The 16382-nt window shown below is 33.0% G+C and overlaps 3 protein-coding genes across 3 annotated transcripts; 2 read left to right on the forward strand and 1 right to left on the reverse strand.

Moving 5' to 3' along the window:
* Positions 1-2597, forward strand: LOC143566716 (proteasome subunit beta type-3-A-like). Its single transcript, XM_077053339.1, has 7 exons — positions 1-115; positions 203-384; positions 1217-1324; positions 1398-1487; positions 1844-1928; positions 2025-2119; positions 2429-2597. The coding sequence occupies exons 1-7, from the start codon at positions 110-112 to the stop codon at positions 2475-2477; spliced, it is 615 nt and encodes a 204-aa protein (XP_076909454.1). The 5' UTR covers positions 1-109; the 3' UTR covers positions 2478-2597.
* Positions 2598-6786: 4189 nt separating this feature from the next.
* LOC143566726 (arogenate dehydratase/prephenate dehydratase 1, chloroplastic-like) lies at positions 6787-11622 on the forward strand. The gene is made up of 11 exons (XM_077053351.1): positions 6787-7240; positions 8405-8472; positions 8546-8638; positions 9579-9779; positions 9857-9937; positions 10016-10111; positions 10234-10311; positions 10407-10496; positions 10597-10664; positions 10753-10834; positions 11228-11622. The coding sequence occupies exons 1-11, from the start codon at positions 6940-6942 to the stop codon at positions 11282-11284; spliced, it is 1215 nt and encodes a 404-aa protein (XP_076909466.1). The 5' UTR covers positions 6787-6939; the 3' UTR covers positions 11285-11622.
* A 547-nt stretch (positions 11623-12169) lies between these two features.
* On the reverse strand, positions 12170-15494 carry LOC143566727 (uncharacterized). Its single transcript, XM_077053352.1, has 8 exons — positions 15477-15494; positions 15126-15204; positions 14310-14396; positions 14076-14118; positions 13976-14003; positions 13580-13647; positions 13333-13460; positions 12170-12537 (listed from the first exon to the last, which is right to left on the reverse strand). The coding sequence occupies exons 2-8, from the start codon at positions 15189-15191 to the stop codon at positions 12340-12342; spliced, it is 618 nt and encodes a 205-aa protein (XP_076909467.1). The 5' UTR covers positions 15192-15204; positions 15477-15494; the 3' UTR covers positions 12170-12339.
* Between the last annotated feature and the right edge of the window lie 888 nt (positions 15495-16382).

Genomic DNA, 16382 nt, shown 5'->3' on the forward strand with positions numbered 1-16382 from the left:
AAATAAAGCAACCCTGCCTCCAAGTCACCGGAATCAATAAATAACACAGAACCACCCGTTCGTTCTTTCTTTCTTTCTGCAACTAATTAATAATTCTGTCTCCGTCTGGATGTCGGTAGGCAATTTAGGCTAGGCGTTTCACTTATTATTATTATTTACTCAAACCCTAAGCTTAACAACAATTTGATAATTACTGCTACAGATATTCGAGTACAATGGAAGCGCATTGGTGGCGATGGTTGGCAAAAACTGCCTCGCCATCGCTAGTGATCGTCGTCTCGGTGTGCAACTCCAAACTGTCGCCACTGATTTCCAACGGATTTTCATGATTCACGATAAGCTCTTTCTCGCTCTCTCTGCCCTCGCCAGCGATGCTCAAACACTCTAACTATTATTATTAATCCAACTCTGAAAATCGTTATTTAATTTTCATTTTTTGGCTACTAATTGATAATGCCATGTGTCACTTCGGTTTTGGGCTACACAGAGCTAAAAAAATAAATAAATAATGAATTTAGGTTTATACTTTTCTGTAGTTAATTACCTCAAAACAGTGAGATCCAAACGACTTGATTTTTGTTAATTTGGAGTTTAAACACCACAGTTTAGGATCATTTTTTCCAGTTTCACGCACACCCTAAATGTAGGGGTACAAGTAATTTACTTATTGGGGATCAGTTTTGTTGAGCTAGTATGAATCATATTGAGTGAGTATTTGATCTTGGCTACTAGAGGCAGAAATAGGTTACTTAGTGGTGTTGGTGAAGGAGGTTGGTTTTAAAAGCGTGATGTGGTGTTGGTTAGTTAGAAGACTCATATATATTCGGCTAAAGTAAAAAAGTTGGATAATTAGTTTTGTTTTGTTAGTATGTAACTCATCATCATCATCATCGTACTCAGTATATCCCACCAATAGCAATGCTATGGTAGGGTCTAAGGAGGGTAAGATGTAGACAGCCTTACCTCTATCCCATAGGGATAGAGAGGTTGCTTCCGGTGAGACCCCCGGCTCGAAAGTAGTTTTGTTAGTATGTAACTGATTATTCAAAATCGAATATTTGATTTTGAGTAGTATGAGGCAAAAGTTGCTTATCCAAACACAAGAAATTGATTATAGTTACTTCTAAAAACACACATCCAAACACCTATATCCATATCTCTTATTTTGTTGTGCAATTGGTATTTCTTTTTTAATTTTTGTTTTGTGTTATGGCAGTCATCAACGGCTCGTGTTTCGCCATAAACTGTATCATCTACGTGAAGAAAGAGACATGAAGCCTGAAACATTTGCTAGTCTTGTCTCTGCCATGTTGTATGAGAAAAGGTTAAATATTATTTTACTACCGTTTAGTTTCATAAAATTATACAAAGTGTTAACTTACTAATAATCTGTGTAGGTTTGGCCCATATTTCTGTCAGCCCGTTATCGCTGGTTTGGGAGATGACGACAAACCGTTTATTTGCACAATGGAATCCATTGGTGCCAAGTAGGTCCACTTTTTATGCTTTTATTGTTGGTCACATGTCAAAACAGGGCTGTTCAAAAAATCCGCGGCTCGTAGCTCACTTGACAAAAGCTCGAATAAATCTAGCTAAAAAAACTTGATTTCAAACAACCTGAGCCAAGCTAGCTCATTTTAGCCAAATCTCGGCTCGGCTCGTTGGCTTGATCTTTAACTTCTAGCTCATGCTCAAGATGAGCCGAGCTGTCTCGTTTAATTTTCAGGTCGAGCTCGAACTCATGTATGCTCGACTCGTTTACAGCCCTATGTCAAAATAATTAATTATGATTGTATTAATTACGCATTAATTTGTTATCTTTTATTTTTTGAATGAATCATAGAGAGCTGGCAAAAGATTTTGTGGTAGCGGGTACTGCTTCCGAGTCTTTATATGGTGCTTGTGAATCGATGTTTAAGCCGGACATGGTACGTTTCTGTTTTTTGTGATTTATGGCAACTAATCATAAGTCAAAACGAATTATATGCAACAGAAAGTTTATATAATAATGCTACTGTATGCAGGAAGCTGAGGAACTTTTTGAGACAATATCCCAAGCTCTCTTATCTTCGGTTGATCGTGATTGCTTGAGTGGTTGGGGAGGTTATGTTTACATTGTGTAAGTTTGTTGATTTTATTTTATTTTATTTCTGTTTGTTTCATTTCATACATAGTTATTGTAGTAATCTACTTGGTTCTTGTTTCCCAAGTAATTGAAGAACTTTAAGAACCCTTATCAACCAATATTATATATATTTTTTATATTATTTAAGGGTTGTTTTGTCATCTACTATATGTAGTTTTATGATTATATATATGTGAAATGTTTTTTCACACATATGTAAGTTGTTTATTACACATATATGTAACTTGGTTTTTTACAGTTCTTTATTTATGTAATTTAATTTGTATGGAATTTTTTTTGCAGGACACCAACTGAAGTGACTGAAAGAATCTTGAAAGGAAGAATGGATTAACCTTTAAACTTTAGTTACAGTTGATAGTAGTGAAACATTTGACTTTCGGATTGTCATAAGATTATTTCTTGATCTTATGTCTTTGGTATATTAATTATCATAAAAGAAAGTGTTTGGGTTTATGGACGTGGTGGATCATAAAACACTAGTCTCAAGGTTTTGATAAGAATAAGTTGAATAACCACACATTGGCTTGGGTGGTTTGAACTGCACTTGTATTATTGAAGTTCTAAAATGTTAAAGATGGCTTATGAATATTACACGTTTGACGACTAACCACATGGATTGACGAACGTAAAGGCCAGTTCGAAGTTTCAGTTTTATACAAATTGGAGTCTGAACATACTCTGATATATGATGCCTGCTAGTTTTCACTTTCTTCGGTTTTGTTTTTGTTCTTGTTTTGGCAGATGTTCTTGATCCATTTGATGAGTTTCTTGGCTCTTTCCTTTGCTACTTGACTCAGTGTTTTCGTTTTATTCTTATCATCGTCCACTTTGATCAATTCGTGTTGATAGTCTCGGATTGCCCCTATCCCTCCAGCACCCCATTGATCTGCCCAAGTTGGTGCCTCATAACTAGTCATGCTCTATAGCTCTTCAAAACATGCACAAGAAAAAAAAAACAGTCATTTATTGCACGGCGTATATAGTAGAGAGTGTTGGTCTATATACATATGTATAGATATACATATGCATACAAACATATATGTCTATGTGTTGTGCTGTGTGGAGAGAGAGAGAGAGAGAGAGAGTTAAAACATAATTTAACCATACCAGCTGATTGAATGCAATAACCAACACTCTAAAACACACTTAATATATATAGACTATATTAGACTAGAGAAAGAGAGCCTTGAGATGGTATGTTTGGAAGAAACTTAAGGTGTAAGATAACAGAGAAAAAGAAAGAAAAGTTTGCATTAAGTTGGCTTTTGTAAAGGAAAGTCCATTTTATACCTTTAGTGCACAATAATGGGATAGCGTGAATGTTAAAAATAAGCTAGATTAACTTTGTACACAACATCGACAACAATACGGTTGGTAATTCTTGAAACGGCCTATATATCCTATAATGTTCAACCCATTTAATAAACATGTCTAGTTCTAGTGACATTTTTAAATTGTTCGATTAATCGAAGGAATCAATCCAATCTAACTCGTTGAGTTTAAGACGAAGTCAGCTCAACTCGACTAGCTTGTTAATTAGTTGAGAGAAGTATTTCTATTACCAAAATAACGAGGAATAGCGATGGAGCGTCTACTTGTCATAGCCTTCTAAAAATGAAACTAGTTCTTATGGATTAGTTTAGAATTTTTAAGAAAAGAAACTTTTTAAGTAGGGAGTTAAGTATTATTTTAAAGTAAAAGATGACTTATTTTATAACAAGGGCGAAGCTTCATTGAGGCCCGGGCCCCCCCCCCCCCCCCCCGTTTTTTGCGCAGTAGTGTAAATTTACCCGTTTTCGGCCGAAAATTTTTATATGTAGTGTAAGTTTAGCCTTTTTCGACCAAAAATTTGAGTCCCCCCCCTCTCGTTTGTGAAATTTTGTATATATTTTGAGCTCGCCACCCCCCCCCCCCCCCCCGGTTGCCTCAGCCCAAGCTTCGCCACTGTTTTATAAGCCCTTATTTTACATTATTTCAAAAAACTTCATAAAGCTATCTATTAAAAGAAGTATTGATAAAGGCTTTGTGTTTTAGGAAGATAAAATAAAATAGTTCTTAAGGTTTAAGAAAATACAAAGACACGCTACTGCAAATACAATTTTGATTGTTGCTAAAGTCCTTTCGTATATTTGTCACATGGCCCATAATAGTCTTGTCCTTTGCAATCATGTAATATAATCTCTTAAATTTAGGAAAATACGTTAAAATATACATATGATTGGTTAAAACAATTGTTAAGTTATATTTTTTTTCACAAATAAACATTGACTAAATGACACCTAAATAAGCACGGGTATTCCATACCATATGATTGGTTAAAACTATCTTAAGTTACATACTTGGTAATATTATGCGAACAAGGAAAACCAAAAAAATGAATGTGTAAACAAACCGAGCCTTTCGTGGTGTATTTGAGATTGACTCGTTAAAACATTAAAATGAGAGAAGCTTAAATGAGTTCAAGCCCAACTTGAACCCCGTTTGAAGCTCATTCGATAAAAGAGATCGAGCACAAGCTTTAAAAAATAACCAAACAATATAAATTTGTTACATGTATAAATTTTTAATCATAATATGCATAGATATAATTAAATATTTAAGCTGTTCAAAACAAAATTAAAATATTTAAACATTTATACCAAAAAATACTATTAATAAATAATAAACGAGTGAAAGCTTGAGTTTGAAAAGGTTATTAAAAGAGCCAAGGTCAAAGTAAATCGAACTATGGCTTCATTAGATAAGTTTACATGCATCTATAATTGATGTAAAAGAAACATGGGCCAAAACTGTTCTCGTGTTTAGACGTTGGCAGATTTTGTTTTCTAACTTCATAGTCTTGACAAGTAGGATGAGCACGGTACCGACCGGTACCGATACCGAAAATATCGATCCTGAAAATCGGAAATTCTTGGTACCGGTACCGGTACCGAAATATTCGGCTCGGTACCGGGATGGTACCGGTACCGAGGGTAAAAATTTAGGAAATACCGTTACCGTACCGATCTCGAAACTTAAAACTTTGGTACCGATTCGGTACCCATTTTGCTCATCCTATTGACAAGGGACTAACTTTATTGCACCATATCCAATTTCTTAGCCTAATCATCCCATCTTTATTTTGATGGAAAATGATGGGTTCGTTGAGAAAACAACGTGACAACAAACTAAAAATGTTAATTGAATGAAGAGTGATGATGATTAATTAGCTTGACAAGGACACTACAATATATATATAAAAAGTAGCTAATGTTATACACCCATCTTTTCTATTGTAACTAGGTATCAAACCCTGTCGTATTGCGGTGGTACAACAACGTGAGTTCAGTCAATACTGGTTAGGTTCGTAACGATAATGACACAAAATGTTATGTGGGTGGATCAAATTATATTTCTCATTAAATTCAAAACAATTATAATAAAGTGGAAGGTAAACGAGCAACAAGTTGTGCCGCAAACCCCTTTTAAATAGCAAAATCAATCCTACCAAAAACGAAGCTTTAAGACTTAGGAGCTAAAAAAGTATCATGAACAACATGCTGAACCCTGCTAAAAAAATTCAGCCTCCGGGGCCAGAAAACAAAATGGGAGAAACGCATGTTGATTCTCTAAACAAATTTTCTCGTGTTCAACAACTTTGTCTGATTCAGCCTTCAACGCAGATCAGCCTTTGGCTCACGTATTTCTCATTGTCTGCATGATCTTTTCTCATAATTGGTTTTTGCGAGATCTAGCTTTACCCCCTTTGTGGCATGATCTAGTTCTAAGCCTTAAAACAAATTCTGTTGGGACCCGGCATGCAAGACCAAGACCCTATTCTCTATTTTACGAGTTCATTCAAAACGTGATGTCTAGGTTGGTCCGAGGACTATTTCTTGCGAGTTCAATACCTAACCTAGGTCTATGGTCAAGTTTTCTATTTTCTAGCTCACAACAACCCGATCTAAAGTCTCACCAAGTTTCAAGTTGAACCAAGTTCGTTTAACCAACCTTTTAAACAATTACCAAACCATAAATGCGAGATGTAGGTTCTAACACTTTATCAAGGCCAATGTTTATACTTTATGAATCCTTGTGAGTTGTGACCCGATCTAGCATTCTATGGTTTTTACAAGCCAAGATCAACCATATAATTCAACCTTTAATCTGTTTCCTACTCGATTAAGATAAATAGATACCATCAGACCGCTTAAAAATATTCAATTCAATTCAATTTAAATTGAGGTAAATTCATAATCATTTTTAGCTTTTGTGATAGGATGGATACACATGAAAACATGTAAATCATATTTTGATTGTCTTACATCATAAAGATGGTACTATATAAGTTATTAATAATGAAACACATGAATAAACCCCAAGACACACATTCTACCTAATATGGTAACAATGAAATAAACACCAACAACAAATGCCTATAGTCTGTCTTTCTTTCTTTCTTTCTTTTTTCACACGTACCTAACCTAACACTCTCTGCGTGCTGGTCCATGTTTTATCTGCCACCGGCTACTTACTCTCTTTCTATATATATATATATATATATATATATATATATATATATATATATATATATATATTATATATATATATATATATATATATATAATATTATATAATTATCTACATATATATACATACATACATTGTATTTTCTGGTTAAATCCAGTTGTAGGCTCCAGCTGAAAAGAAAGAGGGCATCGTATACAATCGTACAGAAAGAAAACAATTGCCGATAATGTCGTTGAAGCCTCTGTGAAAATGAGACTTCAGCAGCATTGCTACATCATCAAGAAATGGCTTTGAAGGCAAATCCCATCTGGGTTTGTTGTAATCACTCTAATTCTCAATTGGGTATCCCTTATTTCTCCCAAAACAATAAAAAGATTCAATCTTTTAGTAGTTATAGGGTCAATTGTTCAAGTTCAAGATTCAAGAAATGGGAGTGCTTGGGGTTGAAATTGGCTCACCCTGTTGAAGATGATGAGAAGCCTTTGACTCCACCTGATTTGGGTTCAAGTGATGCAGATGGAAACATTGAAGAGACCCGGATCACTGAATCCAAAGGCTTTCATAAAGATTTGAATTCTTTACCGAGTAAGTTAACTTGCATTGTTCAAGATTGGTGTTCTTGTTTGGGGGTTTTGATGGGTTCTTGATTTGGGGTTGATTGGATTGGATTGATTTGGAATCTTGCATTGTTAAAGATGGTTTTTTTTAGCAAAAGATTTGTTGGTTTCTTGATTTAGGTCAATTAGGTGGGATTAATTTTGTTAATCTGTCCATCTGTTCCTCAGAAAGCTACAATTTTTTTGACTTTAGGTGTTTCTTTTAATTGTCTAAATTTGACTGATAGTTGTAACAGTTTGTTTACTGTAGCTTTGAATTATTTAACTTTTGGCTTTTCTTTTATATTGTAAAAAGGGGAAAACAACATTAAGCTTTGTTAGAATGACAGATTTTGGACAAACTTTAAAGATGTAATTTGTAAATGCTAAAAGGGAAAAACAGATTACGTACTTTTTGTTGATAATCATTCTGCAGGGGCAACATTCTTTTTTTTTGTAATCAATAAAAGTAAAGTTGAATAACCCCCCCCCCCCCCCACCCCCCCCAAAAAAAAAAAAAAAAAAAACCCTGTCTGAGTACTTTGCTTTAAAACAGGTGAGACATAGACATACAAGTGTACCAAACTTCCAACTTCAAATATTGATAGACATATTTTATGGACATTTCAAGATATGTTGGCGTTTACATTGATTTCTTGTGACATTGTATGAATAAAAATGGATTTTTGATGGAGTTGTTTTTTTTTATGTATATATATAAAGAATGATTTTAACTATCAAAATAACTTCTAGAGGGCATTGTTAAATTTAGGTGGATAGTTTTGGTACCTTTTTAGATTTAAACATTTAGTATCGAATATCGATAACTTCATAACGATTAACAATTAGTTGTGTTGTTATATGTGGAGTATTTCTGAACCAAGCATATACTATTTTCTTGTTTTTGTATCTTGTAATCGTCTGCCTTTGACTTTGATTGTCACACTTGTATCCAAAGAAACTAAAATTAGTTACTTATATGTATACACACTTTTAACCGCAATTCTTATTATATACATGGTAGCTATTGTAACTTTTGAGTAAATCTTTCCTTTTGCTTAAAAGAATAAACTGATTCATGTCAACTGTAAAATTGAAAGTGGTGGTTTGACTTTCAAAGTCGTATGTTTTAATAATGCATTTGTAATTGCAGAGCCCTTATCGGCTACAGATCTTGTCTCTTCTAGTAATGACGGTTCAAAGGTCCGAGTTGCTTACCAGGTAATTACATGATTATTTTATATAAGTAAATCACTTTTTCCTTATTAAGTTTCAGTTTTCTTGGTTACTTTAGGGCTTACCAGGTGCATATAGTGAATCTGCTGCTCTTAAAGCATACCCAAAATGCGAAACCGTTCCATGTGACCAATTTGAATCTGTCTTCAAGGTATCATTTTTTTATCTTGTTCTATAATTATTTGGTTCGTGTAAGCATGAAATCTAATAAACTGAATTTATTTTATCGGTGGGTTAAATGTTGAAACAGATTATTTTAGCACGGGTAAACACCGACCATATCGGTCCGGTTCACCGGTTGACCCGCATATACCTTTAAGAAATATAATAATAATAATAATAATAACTAATTATGTTTATATGATTACTTAATAATATAAATCTTTAAATAAAAGAAATTAGGACGCTGTATGCATTAAAAGTACTATTCTGGCTACTTTTAACCCGCTTGACTTGTTCCTCTTTTAGCTAAAAAACTATTTTTTTGACTCATTTAGGTAATATGCAACCCAATTTGTCACCTGTAAAGGAAATACAAATATATATATATATATATATATATATATATATATATATATATATATTTAGAGGATTTTTTATTACTTATGAGTATACTAATTAAAACTTACAAAAGTATGAAACAATGTAACAAAATTAAGCATGTAAACGAACCGAGCATTCAGAACTGTTCGCTGGGAAGTTCGTTTCTTTAATAAAAGAACAAACTTGATCCAAAAAAAATTGTTCATTTAGTCATGCAAATGAACATGAACACATGTCTGTTCATTTATGTTCATGAATGTTTGTTCATTTAAGTTTGTTTATGTTAGTTCTTTTACATTCATTATTATATTCGTTGAACTTTTTTGGCCCGTTATAACATAATATAGTTTTAGTAATTTTTTAGGACCGTCGCATTGTTCTTCACATTTTACTTTTAATTAGTTTTAGCTTAGTTATGCCCGTTCATTCTTGTTCATTCGTGAACCGTTCTGTTAAAGTTATTTATGAACACGAAGATGCTCCGTTCGTGTTTATTCGGTTCGTTAACATGCCTAAACAAAATTGTTGATGCGTTTATTTAAACTCAGGCGGTTGAATTATGGTTGGTAGATAAAGCAGTGCTCCCAATAGAGAACTCGGTAGGCGGAAGTATTCATAGAAATTACGATTTACTCCTTCGTCATCGACTTCATATTGTTGGTGAAGTTCAGTTAGTTGTTAATCATTGCCTCTTGGGTGTCCCGGGAGTAAGAAAAGAAGAGCTAAAGCGCGTTTTAAGCCACCCTCAGGTTTACTTCAAAACTTGAAATTACTTGTTTACCCTTCACCAGTAATTGATATGATGTACATAATTATTATATTATAGGCACTTGATCAATGTGAGATTGCATTGAACAAATTAGGTGTTGTTAAAGTTAGTGCTGAAGATACTGCTCTTGCAGCTCAGGTAAGTTATAAATTAAATACATTATTTATTGCTTTATTTTTTTTTCAGTTCTTTACATGTTTTTTTATGTTTTAATAGATTGTAGCCTCTGAAGGCGTTCGAGAGACCGGAGCAGTTGCAAGTTCTCGAGCTGCAGAAATATATGGACTTGATATTCTAGCACAAAAAATCCAGGTGCCACCTAAATATTATCTTTCCCATGCGAAAGTGTTATATAATAAAATCACATTTATTAATAAAATGATTTATGAGTTTTTATCTCATATAACTCTTTCTATGTCAACTTTTTTTTTCAGAATGATTTAGATAACGTTACACGTTTTCTAATACTAGCAAGAGAACCTATAATACCGGGAACAGACAAACCTCATAAGGTAAAAAAATCAAAGAAAAAACTAACCTTTTTTTTATCTTTTAAAATTCTTATTAATTCCAAAAGTGATTTCTCTTTTTATTTTTTATTTTCAAGACGAGCATTGTATTTACATTAGAAGAAGGCCCAGGTGTGTTGTTTAAAGCATTAGCTGTGTTTGCTCTAAGAGAGATTAACTTATCAAAGGTAAGTTCTTTATTCTACCCTTCATTTTGAAGCATTCATTTTAGAAAACATTAAGGACTATTATGAAATGTCTAAGATGCCCCTCTAAATTTTTTCCAAGATCGAGAGTCGACCGCAAAGGAAACGTCCACTGAAGATTGTTGATGATAGCAACAAGGGTAGTGCCAAGTGAGTGCAATTATAATTAAAGGGAAATTTTAAAACTTTAGTCAATGTGAAAATTCAAATATTAAAACTTCACATTTGACTTTCACAGATACTTTGACTACCTGTTTTACATTGATTTTGAAGCTTCGATGGCTGAGCCTCGTGCTCAATATGCTCTAGGACATCTACAGGTACATCTTTTGTACTTCATATACTAGGTGGCAATTTTGACTCTTTTACTTGAAACAGGCTTTTTTGGGTTGTATTCTATCTCCAATGCTCAAACGGGTAAAATTAAAAAAAAAAAGTTATAAAAAAAGGAGCACGACCAACATATTTATTTGTGTATTAACACATTTTTATACTTATTTTAAGCGGGTTGATGGGTTGATTTGTTTAACTAAATGGCTAACCTGAACACAACCCATTTGAGTAACCAGGTTAAACCGAACACAACCGCTTTATAAAATGGCTTAGAATTGACAACCCGGATGTTCAATTGGTTTAATTGCGTTATAACTTTATAATATAGACCTAAAAATTCATACCCGAGATGTGAAACTACTTATTTGTAACTTTTGCAGGAATTTGCTAGATTTCTTCGTGTTCTTGGCTGCTATCCGATGGATACGACTCTATAGGTCACAATTTAGCCCCATCATTTTATATGCCACAGTGTCAGATTCGTCAACCATATTGGAAGAGATTAAAACATTAAACAAGGCTTTTGACAAGTCAGATGAATCAAATCCTTTTTATTTAGTTCTTCTCGTGTTATTTTCATTTGCGGTGGTCGTTACACAGCAAAGTAAATTCCATAACCAAAACCGAAACCGCTTCTTTATTGTTATTATTATTGTTTTGTTTTTGTGTATTTTGAGGAAGAAGAGTAGTTAAAAATCTCATGCATAGTTGTGATACTGGATTCTTTACATTACAATGCACTTGGTTCATAACTTGTAATATTATTATGCATTTGTGGAGTTGTTTTGAAGCAATAGGTTAGGCTGTCTGTTGACAAATGAAGTAATAGTTGACTTTTTAGCCAATTTGTTGACTTTTAAAGTCAAACAATACTAAGGACAATTTGAATAACCAAGTTATTTGAATTTATAGAAACAAGTGTTAATGACTTCGACCATATTCCATATACCACCTCAAATGGAATATTGTTGTTTTGTATGTTTAAAATATTCAAATGGTAATTTACAGATAAGCCTTCTATTTTATCAATGTGTATGATATAAATGGCCTTGACACCTCATTCAATCTGTACAAATCTCATATTTAATTTAACCACATTACATTGTGTGCTTGGCTTTTGGAATCATTTCCAACTTTAAGCGTCTTCATTTTCTAATAAATTTTTATTTAGATGCTTTCTTATGAATACCTCTAATAATTGTGACAAGAGTGATATGACAAGGAAATGATAAGACATAGTAAGTTGAAAAATTATGTAGATGATAAAACTCCTTACAACTATAACATGTTATAGAAAGTGCGCTAAACACCCAATTAATATTATGATTAAAAAACAAAATGTAGCCCAAGACTCTTATAATAACATTCTAGGACTAATCATTATTCATCTTTTTCCAAGAACAAACTGTCGACATCAACGTCTTCGACACGCATAAAAGACAATGAAAGTCTCTAACATCAATCAAATCTATGGATTCCGAAAAGGGTTGATTCAATTTGTAGCCACAAACACGTCTTTTGCAGCAACTATAAGGAAGAGTCTCATCATGACCAAGATCAAGCTGCGGGTCATTTCATGGTGAACATAATCAGCCAGAATCTCTTCAATCCCGTTATTTATATGCCAAAATAAAGCAAGATTTGGTAAGAAAGTTGGAGAGACCGTCGAGCTCAGGCCCAGTTTAGTAGCCTGCAAATATTTAAAAAAAAAATATTATTGCTTAAAGCCTTAAATAAAATAATTTGGAAGGTTTTATGCATTAAAAATACACATTTGGAAATTTAAACCTCTTAGACCCACCAATATGACTCGTTTCTTGTAACTTTTTAGTTTACAAACATAACCCATCACTCATTGACCCATTCACTAGAAAATGAGTCAAATTTACCAACTCTAATTGGAAATGAGAATGAAGTTTTGGGTTCATATTCTTCCACTATATTGTAATCAGTAAGGGGTATTTTAGACATTTGACAAATAGCTAGTTCATGGGATTGAATTTCAGTAACAAATTGAAAGGGTTTTATAGTTTTATGCATTAAAAATGCCCTTTGGAAACTTTAGACCCACCATACGACCCATTTCTTGTAAAATTTTAATTTACCCTATTCGACTTGTTAAGAGATTAAACATAACCCAAATCAACCCATTATAAGAAAATGGGTCGAAATTTCCACTTCTAACCGTATTTGATAAAGATATAATTCCATATGTTCAACTAAGTTGTGAAGGGTATTTTAGGCATTTCACAAATAGATAGTTCATGAGATCCGATTTCAGTATCAAATTGGAAGGTTTTATGCATTAAAAATATGATTCAACTATATTGTAATCAGTAAAGGGTATTTTAGACATTTGAAAAATAACTATTTCATGGATGAAGTGTCAGTAACAAATTAGATTTTGTGAGCAATTATATTACAACGAGAAAATTGGCTGAGAAATAAGTTCTGTAATTAGAAAACAAAAGTTTAAGGACACTACCTGTGGAGCGTTTACAACGGGTGTACTTAAAGCACTTCCAAGTACAGCACCGGATGCAGTGAAATAAGCAGGGCCATTGTGTACCCCTTTGACCGACGTGTTGACCACCTTCTCTATTTTAGCAGGTTCTGTTACAAAAATTGATTTTATAACTGAATAAATAGAATTTTATAGTAAAAAAATTTACAAAATAACATTAAACATAACTGAAAAAATTCAAAAAATCGTATGGATCGTAACAACGTACCACTATATGTAGAAAAAGATCTAATCCACTTCTGGGTTGAAAAACCTGTTTTAAAAGACGATACGTCCCTGTGCCACACAAATTGTTGTGCAGAAATGTCAGCTTTGCATGTTAGTTACAAAGGATTGTTTGGATGTGCGTTTTAATAAACGTACTGTCTAAAATTCCAACAATTATTTCTTTCTACAATTAACAAATACTATAAGTTTTGCTTGTTACGGTTGGCATGTGACTAAAAGTCTAAAACTAATATCCAAAATTGATCATTAGACACCCAATAACCAAATAATTATTTCATATCGCATATCCAAACACCCGTAATATAAAAAATAAATAATAAAAATAAAAAGAATGAAACATGTACATCCTTCACTTTCATGTTGACAAAAACTTTACCTCAAGGGTTCTGAACAAACAGGAGCACCTGCAATCATTCAAGTAATATATTATGATATTATCTACTACTGTGTTAATAAATTCATGATTTTAATCATACCTTGATGAAATTCCGGTACTAGTTGTGACCTTTTTCCAAATTGCTAGCACAATTGTGTGACAAAAACAAGAAGTTTTATAAGTCATAATCACATAGCAACTTATAAAAAAAACAAAATTGACTGCTAAAATAGTAAAATATAGAAATGATAAAATTTACTTAACTAGCTTTGCCTAATGGCCGTGTGAAATGAATAATCTAAAGAAACATAATAAGCTAGAGACAATTAACTACCTCGAACATTGGGATACCGGCAGCATATCCTCGTGATGTGCATCCCGCTAATGCAGGCGAAGCTCTCTCCAGTGATTGTGCAATACCCTATTAACAACTTAACTTATTATGTGATAAAAAAAATAGATGAATTATGCTCAGTTCTACACAAGAATTACAGCTATATACAAATATGTCTATCATCTAGATAAGATGATCATGAAATATTCTTAAGCATTAGCTTAGGCCAGCAAACGAACCGAACGTTCAGTGAAATGCTCATGAACTGTTCGTTTATGTTCATTTATTAAACGAACAAACATGACACCATTTTCGTTCATTTATGTTTGTGAACGTCATTTATTTTTGTTTATGTTCGTTTACATATTAATAGAAATAATTAAATATTATTTGTAAATTACAAATTATATCACCCTAAAATCTAATCATCTACTTTTGGATGAATCATCTACTTAATGTCTTATATTTGTTCGTTTGTGTTCATCCAAGTATGTTCCTTTATGTTTGTTTGTGTTTGTTTACGTTTGCTCATATATGTTCATTTATGTTCGTGAACTGTTCGTTTGGATTTTAAATGAACAAACATAAACAAGCACAAACATGTTCAGTTTTTAAACGAACGAACATGAACACAAATATTTGTCCAATTAAGTGTTGATGTTCGTTCGGTTCGTTTACGATATACTTGCTGCATCCACCAACAATTATGTTTCTAATTAGCAACTTCAAAAGCTAAAATATGTTTTTTCAGAGGTAACAAACAAATTATCAAAAATAACGAAACCTTGGGAAATAAAATAATCAAAGCACACATACATTATTTGCCAGAGAAGAAGAACAGAGAGCTAACGCTTTCCGCCTGATGGTTGCACTCATCATCATCCTTATAACTAACCTTCATCAACATTAACATAAGTCACAAAAACCAAACACAACTTTGCTTTGAAACAATCATATTTGTTGTTAACATCAAACATTTATTGAATCCAAGTTTTGATCTTACAAGGGTTTTTGCTAATACGAATGAATCTTGGATTTAAATCTAGTGATTTAGGGTTCGTAACATCAACAGTCTAAATCACCTAACCATCTGGGTTAATTTCAAGAATCAATTGGACATAGCGTAAACACAATGAATCAATAGAACCTGAGTGGATCTTACCTTACCTGGGTTAATTGGGATGAACAAGAACTGGTGATTAATTGATAATTGAGTGACTGCACGGTCTATTCTTCTTTTTTATACTACAGGACAAATAATTACTCTTACTAGTTTTTTTCTTCTTTTTTTAATAATTACCGAAGAAAACCCACTTCTCAAAATTGCGGTAAAACTTGATGATTTCGTATTCGAACCAGCGACCTTTAAATTTCTAGCCCAAGTCTCATTTCTCTCCAGTACCAGTACCAGTACCAGTACCAGTACCAGTACCAGTTGAGCTAAAACTCATTATAATCTCTAAATTATAAGGTCATGAGAAATTTTATAAATTTGTGCTCGGCTCGTTTATTATTATTATTTTTTTAATTTCCATTGTGTGTTGGTCACCATTGTTAGTAAAGACGAAAGAAGTGGTGGAACATAACCAATGGTGGTTCAAACCTAGAACTCAGAACAACGTTTTGAAATGATGAGTTTTGCAACACTAACTGGTAAAAGTTGGGTGCTGTTTAGGCGATAATACTCGAGAAAAAAAATAGTAAAAGGGTATCGAAGGTTTGCATACTTGAGAACATTCAAGAAATCAAGTTTTGATTTTGAATGTGTGCCTTCTTTTATACGGAACCATTAACAACGACATCTAGTCAAGTTTGGACACTTGCATCGAACTTAGACCATGTGATTGAAAGTATAATGAGAAACGGGAACACTCAACTCTTTAAAAAATCAACAACACACATAAAGAAATCACGGAAGAAAAAGTGAATGGAAAAGGACAAATAAAAATTACAAAGCAAAAAAAAAAGAAGAGCCTATTGACACCTTTCCATTTACCATTCTTAACTTTTCCTTTTAACAATTAATTACATATCAACTAACTTTTAAAAATCTGCAAACACATTTGTTTAGTT

The sequence above is a fragment of the Bidens hawaiensis genome, unplaced genomic scaffold (assembly GCF_021521415.1).
Source record: "Bidens hawaiensis isolate Kalapana, Puna unplaced genomic scaffold, B.hawaiensis_p1.1 tig00023041_1, whole genome shotgun sequence".
In the NCBI taxonomy this organism is placed as follows: Eukaryota; Viridiplantae; Streptophyta; class Magnoliopsida; order Asterales; family Asteraceae; genus Bidens; species Bidens hawaiensis.